Raw genomic sequence first — 18535 nt, 5'->3', positions numbered from 1 at the left:
CTCCATTTTCCTGTTCTACAGAAAATACATGGCTTCATCCTGTCATGGAAAAGGCAGACATTTCTCTGTAGCTGCAACCTCACTTGCTGGATCTCTCTGTTCAGTTGAAATGTACTATTGTGGAGATCCTGAACATGTTTGCAGGTGCACTCATTTTAAGCCATTATGAAGGAATTCAAGACTGTAACCGGATGGTGCGGTGGATTCTACCATCACCTCGCCAATGTGGAGTGAAATGCTTTCATCTTCAGTGGGGTTACCTATATGTTTTGCATTTCAGTTCACTGCTGGCGCCTTTTCTCAGGTATCGATCTCTTCATGGTTATGCAGCTTGCTCTCTGACATTCACGCCTGGTGACACTATAATGAAAATAAATAAATAAATAATTGTCCCAAAAAATTCCATCTTAAATAATGCTCAAGCTTTATGCTGCCTCTACATGAAGAGCCAGGTCACTGCAATAGAATCTATGAACATAGTTGAGATACGGTTTCATAAAACTGTCTGGCTGAAGTGCAGTATTTCGGACATTCTCTCTTCTGCGTCACTACAATGTGTGAACCATGATTGTGCAATGTGGCACACACCACGAGCATTGCATCAAGTTTAAAAGCGCGATAGCTAGCTGTGCGCTTGGCCCCTGATGTTGCTGACATTGTGACTGAGCGTGGCCTGCATGTCGCACTTCGTAAGTCTGTGACTGAACGTAGGCATTTGGCCTGTGTTGTTGATGTTGTGACCACCAGCTGCATGAACTGCGAGCAGTGAGCAAATAAATTCCGTTAGCCACCCTGTGAACTCATGCTTTACATGCAGACCATGAGAAATTCAAAATTATACAAATTTTTTCAAAGCCCCAAGGAGGTTTCAATTCTTTGGCTGCCAACACTTACCACGTAGTAGGCCCAGTCAAAGTTGTGCAGCTCCTTGCGCTCCAAGGCTGCCACCACATCCCTGCAGCAGCAGGAGAGCACTCGTGCAATACTCACCTGGTGCTCGTCTGCCATTGTTCACTGGGAAAAACTGAACAGCTTCAACTGAACATTGGAATAGCGATGGCCTGACAACAGCTGCCTAGACAAGCTTGAAATGCATACAGTAAGTATTCAAGTACCTCCTGATCCATATAGACCCGTTTTATCATTTGTATAGGTGGTACCATCTAGTAGCTACACTGGGATGTGTGGTCGCACCCGCGGAACAGGAGACACCTTAGTGCACAACGGCATTTCAGCAGCAGTCAAGTCGTCAGAAAAGACCAGAATTTATGCACCTGATTGGGTCGGCTGAGGAATGCAAGCCTGATTACAGTGTTATGTGGCTCAGAGAAAAACACCATTGGCCGTGAGGGAGGTGAAGCAAACAACTTTTGATCTACTTTTTATCCTTGAATGATTTTTAAGGTATCATAACAGTTTGTGCAATGAAAGCAAGCATTCATGTCATTTTTAGAAGCAATGCTAGTCTCGCTACATTTGTTGGGCTGACCGATTATGCATATACTCTGTTTACTGCTTGAGTGGTCACTGCGAGGAGTTGTGTCCACTGGGGTTCTACTGATAAGGATCCACTATCCACTTCAGGCCCATTTACTCTGCCCTAGGTCACTGTTATCGAGTAACAAAGCCGCCGCGTTAAAGTGTCTGCAGCATTGACTGCCTGGAGATCGAATTTCAGCATTGCCTGCATGACTTTGCCACCGGTATACCAATTGCGTGCAAGGAGCGGCAATCACTGTCGTCGACAGCTGGCGCTGCTATCCTGGAATTTCTGTGACTGGCCCCTAGCTTCATTTGTCTGACGCTGCTGCCATGCTCACATCTGGCAGATGAAACAGAAAACAGATGATTGATCCTTATGGAATAGTGACCTAATAGAATAATGTCCCATAATGACATCAGCAAGAATTGGTTGGTTTGGTTTGGTTTTGTGGAGTTTAACGTCCCAAAGGGAATCAGCAAAGATTGCTTCTACGAACAATTATTTTATAGTCCATTTGTTGTAGCAAAATTTGCTTATTTTAAGAAATGGTTGTCGTTCTCATGACCACATTCACATTTATTACTAGCAGCCAAATTATGAGATGAGAGTTTTTGGAAAAAAAAAAATTGTGGCACTGCTTCAATAAATAATAAGTTGACAACCAATTTATTAGATATCGTTGACTGCATGTGGGACATGCATGTTCTTTCATACTTGCATAAATCTCAGGTGACTACTGTGCTGAAATAGTTTTTCTTCACCAGATGACATCTCATAAATTTTTGCCGCAAAGAATATCATCCACCTGTCGCATGGCTATTGAGTTTTTCCTGTCCCTCCTCTACAAACACAGTGTTCGGAACTTGAACGAAAGGCTGCCAAGGCAAAATATTTTCGGTTGGTGCTTGAAATTTAGTGGCCACTCGTCTTCACCTCATTAGAATAGTTGCAAGTAGAACAGCGTACAGTGACATGCATGCACTCCAGCACTGTTAATCTTATTACCTTTTTTTTTTAACGATCTGTTTTTGGTTGTTATTCCCTCGTTAATTCGGACATCGAAGTAAAGAAAAAGATTTTGCTAGCTGCGGCACTCGTTAGCAGCTAAGCTGTGGCCGGCAGAAACGAAACAATCGGGGATGGGAAGGAAAGGGTGAAAAGAAGACAGTACAGGGGTAGGCATATAAAGAACTAAAGATAGAACGTATCAGCTGAGCAGCTTGGACGCTTTTTGGCTATTCAAGATGCTTTGTGTGCAAAAGAGTGCGTGGCCCAGGCGCCCCCGCTGCAATCACCTCGTCTTCACATACCAGAGAGGAGGAGTGAGGCTGCGCACTCCAGTTTCAGGCCATTGTCCCCCTCGCCACGAAAACAGTGTACAGGACACCATTACTATATTTTGACTACCATTTCTGTAGCTGGTTCTGACTTGTTGACATTCAACTTGTAGGCCAATAGCTCGACCACTCAGAATGATTTCTGCAACGATTCTAACTGCCAAAGACACGAGAAAATGTACCAGTTTGATGGCATAGTTAATTGGGCCAGCTGAATATCTCACATTTGAATAACCCCTGATTATCCTCATGCCATGAAGAGTTGCTGCACAAGCAATTATTTGGGCAAATCTTGGACATGAAACCAGAAAGTCGCCAATTACCTTGTCACGTAGAGACTGGCTCCAGAGCTCTTTGCCAGGGGCACAAACTCTGGACACTCAATTCCCAGGACGCCATCCCTGCAAGTCGCACACAAGGAAGCTGTCGGCACTAACAGATAGCAACAGTCTAATCTCGTTACTACTAACACCACATTAACAAAGTTTTCAAACTTATGAATATTCTCAAAATCCCTGCCAGATTCCTAACATTTTGAAAGCAAAAATATTTCAAAATTACGAATTTCAATATATAGTGCACATTCCAGAATAACGCACCAAATTGACTTTTTCCTTTACAATCAAGGAACATCCGTATTATGAATTGGGCAAAAATTAACAGCACCACAACTGTCACCTGAAACAGAAACCACTGTTTCTCTGTGCATATACCTTGGGCAGTAGCTATCATCGTGCCGAATCCTAGCACCACCTAAAAGCTGCTCTTTATTTCTCTTTTCCCTTTGTGTTGTGTGTCATTCAAGCTGTTCAAACGGGTAGGTACGTATTTTTTGTTGTGGGAGGTCACAGTGCAAAGTTTGTGCGAGATCCAACGATGAATGCAGCCAGCGGCGGCACCAAGAAGAAGCGAAAGCAGTTCTTGCTGCAAGAAAAAGTGAACATATTGAAATCGATGCCAAGGAAAAGTGAACCGACTTGGTGCAGACAATCTGGCATTTGCAGCCCACTGACTGCCGCAACCATTTTGAGACTAAGACAAGACGGCCAAATTTCCCTGAGCACAGAAGACAACACCCTAGCGAATGCTTTAGCACATGACTTTCATCGCTCAGTGGTAAACAAAGACCGGGTTTACAAGTGCGCATTGGTTGTGTGTTCTGCAGCTGCCAGAAGAAAATAAGTGACTTCATCAAGTAAAGCAGGTTTGAAGCGAATGCAACATTTCCCTTTGAGATTTTCCCTGTCTGCGCGCACGTTTACTGCTAAGGTCACTTTCATTGCTAAGTTTCACCAATAAACCCCAGAGTTTTTCCTTACAATGACATTTCAAAATAACGAATAATTTTTGACGATCCCGTATGATTTGACTATACCTTAACTAGCCACACAACATCAGCCCCTCACCACATTCCAGCGATCTTGACATCAATTCTCATCAGTGCTGTTAACAGGTAATGAAGCAAAGGTGATACAATACTCCGAGGTCTTGAACACTATTTGTAGTGCACAGGTTGCATGAGTGGACATTTATCGGCAATATTAATTTTAAAATATCTGAGCGCAGTAACAGTGGCTGCTGTTTGTATTTTTCAGAGCAATTAGCAAGTAACCTTCTTCTATGCTGCCCCAGAGGTAGACTGAAATAAGAAGGATGTTGTTGGATGGCCCCTCTCCAAAACTACCTCACCCCACCAACCTGTGTATTACAGCACATTAACTATGTGCGTGTATCAGGGGCCCTAAGCCAAACAGTGACTACAGTATGATAGCAAAAATAGCATGCTTCCAGCTGCAAAGTAGACACATTTTTAGCGGCACACCTAAGGACCAATCTCTGAGGTTGCTCTCACAGCTGCTGAAGCCTGCTTCACAGATACTACAAAAACACTTTTATGAGAATAGTAACTACACTTACGCCTTCCCGTAATATATTCGCAAGCAATGACATACTTTAACAAGACAAACAAGCAAACACACTTGCGGGAGACTAGCTTCCCCTCCGCACGCAGCCGCTTCAGCAGGTCCAGGGCAGCCCAGCTGTGCCTGGACTCCGCATCCAGAACATCAAAAGAGATACCCAGGCGCTGCAAAGACAGCACTGGCTAAACAGACTCTGTTAGGACACATACTAAGCTGGACTGCCTCCACTAGTGTGTGGAGAGACAGCTATGATAGGCCTCCATTATTAGATCCTCCTCCTTGAATCCTCAATCCAGGTTATCCCGTTTCATAGCAGCCAGAGCTAAATGGTAGGCAGTTAACAAGTTTTTAACAGCACCAGTGTGCACAGCCGCAATCCCAAAAGTGACGAAATGCATGGAAAAAGAGTTCTACTAGCAGCAATCATGAAATGCAAGTCACCTTGTAGTGCTGGCTGTAGCCATCCAGGCTCAGCTGCCGCCAGCGCTGCCACATGTCCAGCATCCCCGGTTCACCTAGAAGGTGCAAGAATTACCATGCACAGGATGAGCTCCAACAGCCAGCTGCACGATGCTTTAGTCAGCCCACTAAATATAACAATGGCAGCAGCTCTCACCAGCCTCGAGGTCAGCGAAGCATTGCAGAGCTTCAGAGCGAAAGTCCGGGTCCTTTTCTGCTTCTGCATTGGCTGCCACATACACCTGAACAACAAAACTAAAACTTGTTTTGAAGGCATAAAAAACATAGGTATTCACATGGCTCTAGGCATGCATGGGTGGTTCAGTTTCAACTGTCTTGTCCCTCTGATACTCGCTTAATCACTAATCCCTGAATAGGCACGCAGTTCTCAAGTCCACACGATATATCACAAAGGAGCCACCCACGGCGAAATGTTCTGCAGAATAGAGCCGGGCCGGATTATCCAGGGTTGAAAGGGTTCAAATGAACCAGACCTTCCGTTCTCCGGGGCCCCCAAAAGCTGGAAAAATATGGCGCATTTCTAAGTTTAGTCCGAAAAACAGTCAAATCATCTTGTTCCTGATGTCCCGTGATTGAATTAGAGCTTATGTATTGTAATTCCGAATGCTTCAAAAGCTGTTCTTCGCATTCTACGCTAATGTTCTGCAGAATTGAGCCGGGCCGGATTATCCAGGGTTGAAAGGGTTCAAATGAACCGGACCTTCCTTCTCCGGGGCCCCCAAAAGCTGGAAAAATATAGCGCATTTTTGGTTTAGTCAGAAAAACAGTCAAATCATCTTGTTCCTGATGTCCCGTGATTGAATAAGAGCTTATGTATTGTAATTCCGAATGCTTCAAAAGCTGTTCGTCGCATTGTACGCTTAATCGCAAAGCCAGTCTCATGATTCGCCAAAGTACAAAATTTTGTATTGGCTCAAATAGATAAAAAAATTCCAAATGGTTGCATCCATAGGCCGTTTTCATGGCGAGGAGGAAAATAGCCTCGAACTAGAGCGCACAGCGCCGCTCCTCTTCTCTAGTATGTGGGGACGCGGTGATAATAGCAGGAGCGTCAGGCCTTTCTACGGGAAAGCACATGTGTTGCGCAGTCTTTCACACACAAAATGTCTTTAATAGCTGAAAAGTGTCTAAGTTGGTTAGCTGATGCAAGCGATCTGTTACCTTTAAAGCCATTTTTATATTCTATAACTTTTTACATACCTCATCTATGTTATTTCTTCTTTTCGCCCTTTTTTTTTCCTTCCTTTTCATAAGTGTTTCATTTCTGCCAGCCGCAGTTTAGGTGCTAAGAAGTGCCGCGGCTAGCAAAATTTATTACTTTACTCAACCAAAAGGAGGTGATTAACGGAAGATAAAAGATTTACACCGGTGGTATGCGTGTGTGTCGCTCTACGCTGCTCCAGTTGCAACACTTTCAATTGGGTGAAGACGAACAGCCTCTGAATTTAAAGCCCCAACCGAAAGTGTTTCGCCTTGGCAGACTTTCGTTCGAGTTTCGAACACTGCGTTTGTGGAGAACGAACAGGAAAAACTGAATACCAGTGTAGCAACGGTAGCCTTTGGGCAACAAGCGGATGATATTCCTTGCAGCAAATATTTACGAAATGCCGCCTGGGATTTAAGGAAAGAAACTATTTCGATGCAGTCACCTGAGGTGTATGAAATTATGAAAGAACATGTCCCACTTAAAGACAACGATGCCTAATAAATTGGTTGCGCTACAATTCTTCTTTTTTTTTTTTGCAAAACACTTATCTTGTAAGCTTCTGCTGCTGATAATGGAAATATGGTCATGGGAACAGCAGCTATTTCTTGAAGTAAGCAAACCTTGCGAAGACAAACAACTTTCGCTGAGGTCATTATGGGACATAATATAAGGTCACTATTCTATAAGTATCAATTGTGCATTTTCTCTTTCACCTGGATGTCAGCATGATGGCAGCATCAGACAAACACAGCTAGTGACCACTCAAAGAAATTGTAGGATAGCCGCTCCCATTGTCGACAACCTTGCCTACATGACTCGGGCAAAACGGTTCCCGAGTCATGTAGGCAAGGCTGAGATCCAATTGCCTAGTAGTAGACTCTTGAATGACCCAGCTTTGCCACCCAACAAAAGCATTCAGACATGGTGCTGGTGCACAAGAAAGACACACACACAGAAGGTAGGGAGACAGGACACACTCTAGACTTGCAAGTGAATTTTACTCTGCAAAAAGACGCATTTATACACAATTTCTCTTTCTTCCTCCTCTTTAACATTGCTCCGCCGGTGCCGCACTCAGTTGAAGTAAAATTTAGTTGCAAGTCTAGCGTGTGTCTTGTCCACCTATCTTCTGTGTATGTTTTCTTGTGCGCTAGCACCATGCTTCAATTCGTTCACCAACTAGCCCAATTAGGAGTACGACCAACAAAAATAGCCTAGAGCAGATCAAATGGATCCGAAATGGATAATAGATTCTTAAGAATAAAAACCCCAGTGAAGGTGTGAGAACTCCTGCAGTAGCCACTCAAGCAGTAAACAGTATATTAATGATCGACTGACCCGACAAATGTAGAGCGATTAGCATTGCTCCTAAGCATGACATGAAACATCTACATTCACTTGCTTTCATTGCTCATATTGTTACGGTAGCCTGTCTCAAAAAATCATTTAAGGATAAACAGTAGATCGAAAGCTGCCCTGCCTTGCTTGCTTCATCGCTGTCGTGAAGCAAGTGGTGCGCCACCGTCTCTCTGTGTCACATAAAAGTTACACACTATAATTGTAATTAGGCTTGTAGCCTTCAACTGATCCGAACAGGAGCATAAATTTTGGTCATTTCTGACTGAACAGCTTGGCTGCTGCTGAAAAGGTTTTTTTTTCTTTCAGCCAGGTCATTTCAGAATACAAAAAATTTGCATGCTAAAGTTCCGAAATGTCAATGTGCGCTGTACATGTCCCCTGCTGTGCAAATGAAACTGCACATACTAGCATGGCAGCTTTTTTCAAATTGGCTGCTAGATGGCGCCACATACACAAATGAGCATGATAGCTACTGCTACCACTCCGTTTCAAAGGGGACGCTCCTATATTCCATCCATCCATCGGCGGCGCCTATAATAAAATGGTCTACAGTTCCAAATGTTTCAGCTGAGTTCAGCTAGTTCCAGCTGGTACTCAACAGGTATTAAGTGGTTCCAGATGCCTACAAGCTGTAAGTCAGCTGGTTCTAGCTGGCTTTCAGTTGGGTGTCATCTCGTACCAGCTGGTAAACCAACTGACCTCTGTCATTACTGCTGTTGAGGACAGTTGCGTGTTTTATAAATCTGAGCATAAGCAGTGAAAGCTGTAACAAAATCAATAAATTATTAGTTAGGTATTGTGACTGTTCATAGCTGGCAGCCACCTCAGTAATTTGCCGCTACTGTGAGTGGAGACTGGAGGTCCTTAGATGGGGCAACGTTGAAGGTCTCATCAAGGAACTCTCCCACCAAAAGGTTTGAAAGCGCTGCGTAAATACCTTTATTTACTTGCTTATAAGCTGGACCAAAATCAGACATGCTATGTGAATAAACTGAATTCCTGTCAAATGATAACACTTATATTTTCTGCATTGTGTAAACATGTAACGTTTCTGTAAAAAGATAGGGGGAAGCTTAAGCTTCGCTTTGCAGATGCGATAGCACGGCTTAAGTGTTCACCCTATCTTAAGGGTAAGTGCATGCATTCGCAAACAACAAACCACAAGAGGGGGGGGGGGGGGGGGAATGTGGGAGCCATTAACGTTATCATATAATACACTTAAAGGCAAAGCTTAAGTGTCCACCACCTAAGGCTGCGGCTTCTCGGTGGAATGAGCTGCATATGCTAGTTCGTAAAACGTCAATTTTTTCAGTAAACTGAAAGCAGAAAAGTGGGTGACGCATGCAAAAGTTCTTCCTTTTGCTAAGATGAAAATTTTGTGAAAATTTTAAACATACTCTGTTTGTAACTATGAATAATCTGTATAAATGTAAATATATATTACTGAATATTTTGGCCCGTTATAACTTTATTTTGTGCCAGTTCAGTAACAATGTCATTTTCTACAGGCGCAACAATTTCAAAACGGTTTAACTCCCTGCAGTATGAAAGCGTGTGGAGAAATAAACATTATTTTCTGTACTTGATAAGTCGGCATATAGGACATAATATAACTGTTTCTGTAGAAACATTGCGTTAGGCGAGCTTTCTTTTTCTAGATGAATTCACAAAACTATTAGATGATTGGTAACGCATTTACGGAAAGGATTTGCGAACTGCTTATGAACAAGCCCCATCTCTATATTTGATCTGTGGTCACACGCAGCCAATCGTGCTTTGCTATCGGATGAGCAAGTAAAAAAACCACTCGAGAAATTTGTTTTTTTACAAATGCCCGTCTGATTTCTGAGGGAGATGTTCTGTGCCCTGTCTTCCCGAAAATAGCTCAGTCTAGAAGCCAATCTGTCCAGGTGCTGTGTGAGAAAGTATATTCTCAGGTGATGCACATAAACAGTCCGCAGATTTTTAGAGTAAATATGGCGTGTGTTCTCAGTAGAAGTTCTAAAACGCGCCAAGTCTCAAACGTGTCAACAATCAGCGGATGAGTGTGTGTGTATTGGGGAAGGGGGACTTACAGGTGTCCTCTTAATATTGGGCCCTCATCACTGTCAATCCCTGTTGAATAGCGAAGCCTGTAAAGGCACATGTCCATTCATGGCCTTGTACACAAGGTGCAGTACTGATACCAATGCAAGAGGAAAACTGGCAGGCATATTAAACGTTTAGCAATCCCATTCGCAATGTCACAAGTACGGTCCCTGAATGATGCAAAACTATGAGAATACATTTACACTGCAGGGCAGAAGGAGTACAGAGCAAGAAAGAATGTGCACAGATTGAGGTGCATAAATTACTACAGAGGCATGTTCCATTACCTCACACTATTAGGAAGATTTTAAGGCATAAAGACAAAACCATCCCTTCTCGTTGTGCCCTGTGATTTCAATTCCTAGTTGAAAAGCTGTAACATGGAAGCTATAGAGAATTTTTGTAGGGGTTGACACCAACCGACAGAAGGTGCCTGAGAGGATCCTTGGCAAGCTCCTCGCTGTTGCCATACTTGCCAAAACCTGCTACGAGGAGACCTGCAATCATTACAGCAATGATATTATTACTTTTGATTTCTGCCTGAAAAAAAAATGATCTCCAAACAGTAGCCACAGCACACAACACTGCTCGTTTTTCAAATGCTCAAATGCACTAAGAGAGAGCATGTTTTACCGCGCAAACATCATGTTACTGCGGGTGAGGTAGATTTGTCTACTTACACCACTGAAGTTCTGGAGCACGGGCCCAAGTTTGCCATACCCCCGAAGATTGATGCAGCTGGCAACCTTGCCATTGTAAGACATATCGCCCAAACAGCGGAAGAAGAGGATGCTAGTAGAGCTTTGGGTGAAGGTATTGACTATTTGAATCGCACACAAGAAAAGAAAAGATCCAAGTTAAGTTTTGAAAAGGTTGTTAAGGAACTTGGAAGCAAGGACCTGAAGCTTTGCCAGTTGGATAAAGAAGGGGGCTTTATAGTTTTGGACTCTTCCAACTATGGAGAGAGAGCTTTGAATGCCATGAACAAGAACTTTCGTGAGGTAAAGAAAAAAGATTTGAAGGCTGCCAAGAGGATGATTATAGGAATACTAGAGGAAGGAAACTTGAAGCAGCTGTGCCTCAAGATAAAAAGTACAAAGAAGATACCTTGTCAGTGTTCTTTAGTGTGAAGACACACAAAGCAGATATACCTTTCAGGGCTATTTTATCTGAAGCGCACACTTGGCAGATGTTAATCTCTGGTTACCTAGTGACGCATTTAAGCAAAGTTCAAGTGGATGATCCTTTCAGGATAAAGAATTCCGAAGAGTTCGTATTTGACATTAAGAAATATGAGAAGAAGACTTTATTTGGGTTTTCACTAGATATTGAAGATATGTATTATTCAATTCCACAGGATGGTTTGTTGAGAGAACTAAGAGACATGATTGAGAATCATGGCGCCATCTCTTTCCAAAATGCAGCCGGTGTGTCTGTGGACACGTTCCTAGAACTGCTAGGAGCTTACCTTAAGTCAACTGTTGCCAGCTATGAAGGATTACTATATGTCCAAAAGAGTGGAGTTTGTACTGGGTCAAGGGTGGCACCGGCCTTGAGTCATGTGTACCTTGCAGCTTGTGACAGAAGGATAAAGGAAGAATTAACAGATAAGTGTTTTGTTAAGGTCGTGCGTTATGTTGACGACTTTTTGGTGCTGTGTGAGGGACGTGACACAGAAGACTTCAGAGACATAGTGCTGGGAGTTTTTCAAAGATGTTGTCCTGATCTTCGATTCACTTGAGAACTCCCAGAAGAAGGTGTTCTAAGGTTCCTGGACTTGCGGCTTGAATTCTTGGCTGGACATCTGTGTTGGAGTTATCAGCCCCGAGCGAAGAAGCAATTCCTGCCATATACGTCATATCATTCGAAGACAGTGAAGAGAGGCATAGCGAAGGCTGCTTTGCTTTCAGCTCTTAAGAAATCATGCCATCACACTAGTAGGCAAAGTTTCTTAAACCAGTATGAAAGGCTTATAGACGCAGGACTTCCTGATGAATTCATATGCCAAATGGCTGAAAGCTTGTTGACACAGAATAAGAGACAAAGGATAGAGAATAGACATCTGTTGCCGAGGAAGAAGAGCTCTTTGGTGCCCTATATCCATGGCTTCACCCACAACATGATGAAGATTGGGAAGAAGCATGGCATTCATATAATTCCTACGGCTCCCAACGAAGCTAGAAGTATGTATGCGTGTGTAAATTGGAATGACAATCGATCGAGATGCAGAACAGCACATTGAACAAGATACTCTGAGCGCATCCAAGGGATTGTTTATGGCATCCCCTTGTCCTGTGGCAAGAATTATATTGGCCAGACCGGAAGATGCATAAAGATAGGATTAGAGAACATGCCTCTACGATATTGGAAAAGTCCAGGACTAACCTTGCGATAAACTGCAAGGGCTGCACTCTTTGTGAAAAAAGAATGTCTCCAACAGAACTTAATAAAGTAGCAGTTTTGAGGAAGAACAAGGACAGATTAATGAGAGAGATTTTGAAAGCTTAGGAGATATCTTTAGCTGGTGAAGACTGCGTGAGCATGCCTTCTGTTCTCCTGTCGAAGAAAGAGAAAGACTTTTTAGATCATTGGGAGGGCCGTCAAAGAAGAAGTGGAGTGTGTCCTTAGAAGTGGAGAAGGAAGAGGATGTTGGTGTTAATTTAATCAGTTGTCAGTGTAGCATTGTCCTTGTTCATGTGTAGGTGTGTATTGCGTGCCTCTCCTGTGTTTCGTCGCCTACTCTGCTGCGTGGTGCATCATGTCAGCTCAACTTTACTAGACTTCTAAGGAAATTAAATTTAAAAAATGAAGTTAGCGCAAGGATCACAGGAAGTTATGCATAGAATCACATTGGCCTTGTGGTATATTCCAAATGGTGATCTCAAGTATCCTTCCCAGCTCCATAAATTAAAACCCAGGTTCCAGAGGGCGATTTGGACTTATGCCCCAATCATGGATCAGGGACAACTCGCTGTGCGGAGGATTTTGTTTCAAACAACAATTTGGATTTTGTGCAAGTAGAGAGCGATTCCCCAGAGAGAAAGATGACATTATATAGTTACGAAGTGCATTCACAAAAGAATAAATCCCTTTCAGAGAATTTCTGATGTGTGACCTCTAATCATGAACAGCTATGCTTACCTATTTTCCCTTTGGAAGTATTTTATGCATCGTAGTTGCCTTTGAACTGCACCACCATCAACATCACATCTTGTTTTTTTTTTTCTCTGAAGCTTTTTACAACTCATGAATCATGATAGTCAGAGGCTAAACGAGTTGGCCCCCTATGGTCCTTTAACCATTTCAGCCTCAACACTTGAGGTTTGAAAACAGCATGAAATAACATGGCACAAAGTATACACAAACTATTTCTAAGCAGTATAATGCCATCAAATAATTGAGAGTAAAATGAGGCAAACAGCAGTACCACACTGGGTACCCCAGTCTCCTAGGAAGTTGAGTCGCGTGACGTGGTGGCCAGCCAAGCTGAGCAGGTTGCAGAGGCTGTGGCCCAGCACGGTGGAGCGCAAGTGGCCGACATGGAATGGTTTGGCCACATTGGGGGAGCTGAAGTCCACCACATAGCGTAGGGCACGCACGGCACGGGGCATGGTCCCCGCTGACTGCAGCGCTGCCTGCAAGCAAGCTGACCCCTGAAAACGGAACATCTGGACGACTATGGTGATAACAGAAGAATCAGTCTTAACATCATAGACTTTGAATCGAGCGTATTTAGGGGAGAGGTATAGATTTAAACTGGGGAGCAATTACTCATTGGCCTGCTTAGCCTGTATGGGTCATGCTTTGCAATTTGTCCTCACAGTTACTTGGCATGGTAGTACAGTCGAGCCTGCTTATACAAATCTGAGCGTCACACGAAAAATGTTCGTTGTATCCAGAAGTTCGTGACATGTGGGCCGCTCACAAAAAAATCGACATCAATGAAAAAAAAAAATTCAGAAAACGTCTGAAAAAAAGTCGGTGATCGTTGTCTGCCTCTTAAGCGCGCATCCGACGACGGCGGTTTCAAGCTTGTTCAAAGCTGCGATGTTTCGTCGCCCAATTAATTGTCACTAACGTTCCATTGCGTGCCACCATGGAGTCACAAAGCATAAAAGTAAGCCGAGCGAGTGGTGTCACTTCAAACTTGCCTGTAACACTAAGAAGGAAATCACTGCGTTTCAAGAAAGAAATTTATACTTCCCACTTTCATTTTTATTCGAAGTTGCCAATACACTCCCCCCCCCCGCTCCCATCCCCATCCCCTTGCTTTTCCAAACAGATTTCTGGAAAGGACGGTCTGCACTGAAGTTGAAAGTGTATCACGGCTATATAGTGTGCAAATAGCAATCTTTAATTTACAGACACAAATTGAACATTGTAGATATATCGAATGGCGAATCAGATGAATCACGTATCTTTGTGACTCCATGGTGGCACGCAACGGAACGTCAGTGACAATTAATTGGGCGACGAACACATCGCAGCTTTGAACAAGCTTGAAACCGCCGTCGTCGGATGCGCGCTTAAGAGGCAGACAACGATCACCGACTTTCTTTCAGACGTTTTCTGAAATTTGTTTTTTTCATCGATGTCGATTTTTTTGTGAGAGGCCCACATGTCATGAATTTCTGCACGCTTTGTATTTAATATATCAAGTTAAGAAGCCGCACTGTGAGTTACATTCACTTCTGCTCGTGCATATGTTCGCACAGAAAAGGTCACAAAAGTTGCTGGGAAGGTAACTGCTGTTAGTTTGAGCGCTCACTCCAGCGCGATATTGCCGAAACAGGTCTTGTGAAGCAGTTTTCTCTAATATCACTTTCGCGAGTTTCAACGAGTGACTCTTCATCACCGGCCCTATAGAAAGTAAGTAAATATTGTTAGGATCAGGGCAAATTCACGCAGCGTCATTTCTCAGCACTTTCTTTTTGAAGGTCATTTGCATTTTCATCCAGATCATAGATTATAAGTCCTAAGTTTCGATATAAGTAAACCATACACAGCATCGAACATCTCGCGAAAATCCAAGAAAAAACAGTCAACATCTAGCTGCTTCTCAGTAACCAGAGCTAAGTTATGCATAAACTCTGCTAGCTATGCAAAGCGAGGAGTGAATATGGTGTGACTTTGAGTTGCTTGAGCTGGAAAGTGGCCCAAATGTTGGTGCGCAAGCAGCCAAGTCGAGTCTTGATCTTCCTTGCCCGTCAGTAATTCCCATGGCGCGGACCTGGTTACAGCATGGGGTGTCATCCGATATTGAAAGATCAGTCGTGCTAAGTTTTGATGTGTCCAGGTGCACTCTTCAGTTTGTCCTCGATAGTTCTCACCACTCTTTCTGAAGCCAGTTAGAGGCGGGGTAGTTTGTTGCGATTCGTGTTAGCGGCTATGTGCGAACTTGAATCGCAGTTCTGCGCTTAACCAGCGCTCAGGTTAAAGATCGGATAATAATTGTAGTTGGAGTGATGCCGCAACGCACATCATGCCTAAAAGTGCCTGTAAGGCATTGTGTGGGTTAACTTGTTGTGATTCATGTTATTATGCAAATCTGAGCGTCACACGAAAATCGTTCGTTGTATCCAGAAGTTCGTGACATGTGGGCCGCTCACAAAAAAATCGACATCAATGAAAAAAAAATTTCAGAAAACGTCTGAAAAAAAGTCGCTGATCGTTGTCTGCCTCTTAAGCGCACATCCGACGACGGTGGTTTCAAGCTTGTTCAAAGCTGTGATGTGTTCGTTGCCCAAGGCCTTAAAATATACAAAATTTTTAAGTGCTTCAATATGGTTCACAGCTGCGCTTGTGCTTACGGGTGCTGGCTTCGATGGCTCACTGTCGTCGTGATCCGATGCTTCGGCGTCGCTTAATGCCCGCATTTTCTGGATGACCGTCTTACCACAAAAAGACTCCGCGACTTCAGCAGTGTCGTCCGCATCAACAAAATCTTGCCAATCGATATCGCGACCGGCCAGATCAGCATCAACGTGTCGCCACCAGTCATCATCAGGCTGGCTTTGTTAAGTGTCTTCAATGCCCACTTCAGTTGCGTCGGCAAAGCCGGCCTTGCAAAAAACAATTCCGGATAGAATTGGGCGTCACTTACGCTGCTTTGATCAATTCCACCGCCGAGTACAGCGAGATCTGGAGAGGCACATTGGCAGAAGGACGATCAACTGCAATCAGCATCCACTGCACAACACAACCATATTATGCCCATGTCCAGCGGTTGCGCTTTTGATGTCGCATTTGAGGGCAGAAAAAGCAGCTCAACTGCCGTGGAGCCTGCACATGGTGGACAGTATAGTTGCCAAGAATGAGAAGAACTCTGCACTCTTTCTTTTCCATGCTGCTGTCAAAATCGATGAGCCATTCTGTGAACAACTCGCGTGTCATCCACGATTTTGATTTGTGTCTGTACCACATAGGTACGTAAGTGCAGAAGCAACGTGGCCTCTTTCACTTGCTGATGACAAATGGCAAGCACCGATCGATTCCGTCCACATTCGTGCACAGCAGTACAGTTATCCTCACTTTGCTGTGCTTACCGCTAGCACACTTGTCACCCTTCATAGCATGCGTTTTGCCAGGCAACATTTGGTAGAATAGGGCCGTTTCATCTGCATTATATATGTCGTCCCTTTCAGCATACCTTGATACATGGGCCAAGTTTGGTAACAGCCATGTACTGACGTCTTCGTCATTTACTGCTGCCGATTCGGCATTGATGCACTTGAAAATTATCCAGTGGCGAGCTTGAAGTGATTGAGCCAGCCATTTCCAGGGGAATATCTGGGAAGTCCAGGAGGAATGCAAGGTCTTTTGCCTTGGACAAAATCAGCGGCCGGCTGATAGGCACATTGCGTGTCCGAGCGCCAAGGAACCATTTAAGGAACGTGTCTTCAGCGTCTGCATATATGGCCTTCTGTAGGCGCTTCCTTGTCGCGGAGTCCGTGGTGGCACTCTTGTAGATTTTATCTTTCTTTTTCGGTATTGTGGACAGTGTCGACTTTGACAAACCATACTTTTTAACCAGTTCATAATTCTTCGTGCCTTGAGAAAGGTCTTTCAATATCGAAAGTTTTGTGGCCAAGTCCAAAGCTTTACGCTTCAATGTCGAAGCAGATGCTGGCAAATCCGCCATCTTGAATATAAGCTTCACACCACTAGAAACAAACAACGCACCAGCACAACTGCAACCAAGAAAAACGAGTGAACAACTGCGAACTGCGCCACTGTCAGTCATGTGAGATGTGGGGATAGAGAGAAGGGGTGAGAGGGAAGGGAAGGTGGGTTCGACAGCAAGTGATTGCATGCTACGTTGTCGATTGGTAGCGAATCTGACCGTTGCTCTGACGTTGACGGTGGCGAATGGGGTACCGTGGCAAATGAGACGTTACTCTCGGTCCTTTCCTTCGACCTGCATGTTCACATGGCTCACACGTGCTGGACTCGGCTAGCTTTTTTATCCCCCTTTTTTTTTCGTTTCACCGCTTTCTTTGCCCTTCTTTGCTTTTCTCTGATGCTTCTTCCGTGCCTCCGTCTAAGGGCTCATTCTCACAGCCAGTTTTTCCCTCCTCCATCGCCTCCATCGCGCAGGCATTTGACAGAGGAGGATAGTTAATGGTGCCGATAGTCCCCGAAATCGGGTGGCTGGTGCCGTAGGCTCTTGCTCTACGATGCCGCCGTCCGGCAAGCAATGGATTCCACTTCAAGAAAGCCGGACCAGTGAGCGCACTCCCTTCTCTCACGTGACCCTACGTCGCGGCTTGCGTGTCGCGACCAAGCGAGCACCGGCGGAGTGGCCGCGTGGTCTCACATGCAGAAAGCGGTGCACGAGCACAGAGAGAAAAAAACTTGGCAGCGGCTTAGCTCTGCTATGCCTGGATACACGTTAAGTAAAGCATGCGCAGTAGCGCATGGCGCAACTGTCGTAAACAGGGCTCCGGCTAAGGGTCACGCATCAGAGACAGCGCATGCTGGCGGCGGTGGTGAGAAGCACGCACCGGCTGTGGCGAGGAGGTGGCACACCTGCGCCTCTTGTGACATCACGTGGCTCTCGTGCATGCGCATAACGGGCGGCACACACTGACGCGAAACTGGACTCTGACCTGCGTAGTGTAGCTTTACGTTTCAGTTGGTGCCTTTTCAGCTTGATTTTTTAATGCTTGTATCAAAAGGCATCTTGCCATGCTGTCGCGAAGAATTCTTTTATTGATAAAATAGTTCATTACGTTTTCGCTGATTGCCCTGATTGCGAAGAATAATTTTGCTCATTGTGAATTTCACTGATTGAGAAGAAGGAGAAAAAAAAAAAGAGCTGATGTAGAGTAGATAGCTTTGAGAGCGGCGAGGCTCCGCCAAAACAGGTTTGACAAGTGTCCGGCGCCCCTTTCTGTTAGAACATTGCGCTGCTCTAACCGTCGTGCGGTGCCCCCGCCGCTGTTGCCGTGACCGAGAGGAGCACCGGCTGTGAGAATGAGGCCTAACCAGGGAAGTCGCTTGCCGCATTTGGGCCGCTTCTCATTGCTCCAGCGAGACGCTGCGAGAGATAAACCGGGAATCCTCTTGTTGCGTCTGCACTGCCTCTCATGCCTCGGGCGAGATGCCGCGTGGGAATCGGGAGTGCCAATTGCCATGGCTTGCAGAGCACAGGATCGAC

General features: G+C 44.6%; 1 protein-coding gene across 3 annotated transcripts in view; it reads right to left on the bottom strand.

Moving 5' to 3' along the window:
• ArgRS-m (arginyl-tRNA synthetase, mitochondrial) overlaps nucleotides 1–18535 on the bottom strand; it is a 72422-nt gene that overhangs the window by 26711 nt on the left and 27176 nt on the right. For all 3 annotated transcript variants that reach the window (XM_084599679.1, XM_084599661.1, XM_084599682.1), the window contains 7 exons: nucleotides 13304–13511; nucleotides 10297–10373; nucleotides 5359–5443; nucleotides 5184–5257; nucleotides 4800–4906; nucleotides 3144–3221; nucleotides 895–955 (listed from right to left, as the gene is read on the bottom strand). In XM_084599679.1, coding sequence (XP_084455805.1) covers nucleotides 895–955; nucleotides 3144–3221; nucleotides 4800–4906; nucleotides 5184–5257; nucleotides 5359–5443; nucleotides 10297–10373; nucleotides 13304–13511 — 690 coding nt within the window. The remainder of the gene's footprint in view (nucleotides 1–894; nucleotides 956–3143; nucleotides 3222–4799; nucleotides 4907–5183; nucleotides 5258–5358; nucleotides 5444–10296; nucleotides 10374–13303; nucleotides 13512–18535) is intronic.

The sequence above is a fragment of the Amblyomma maculatum genome, chromosome 1 (assembly GCF_055883805.1).
Source record: "Amblyomma maculatum isolate TAMU_Amacu chromosome 1, ASM5588380v1, whole genome shotgun sequence".
In the NCBI taxonomy this organism is placed as follows: Eukaryota; Metazoa; Arthropoda; class Arachnida; order Ixodida; family Ixodidae; genus Amblyomma; species Amblyomma maculatum.
Note: the sequence above shows the minus strand (reverse complement) of the source record. Positions and strands in the feature narration are given on the sequence as shown.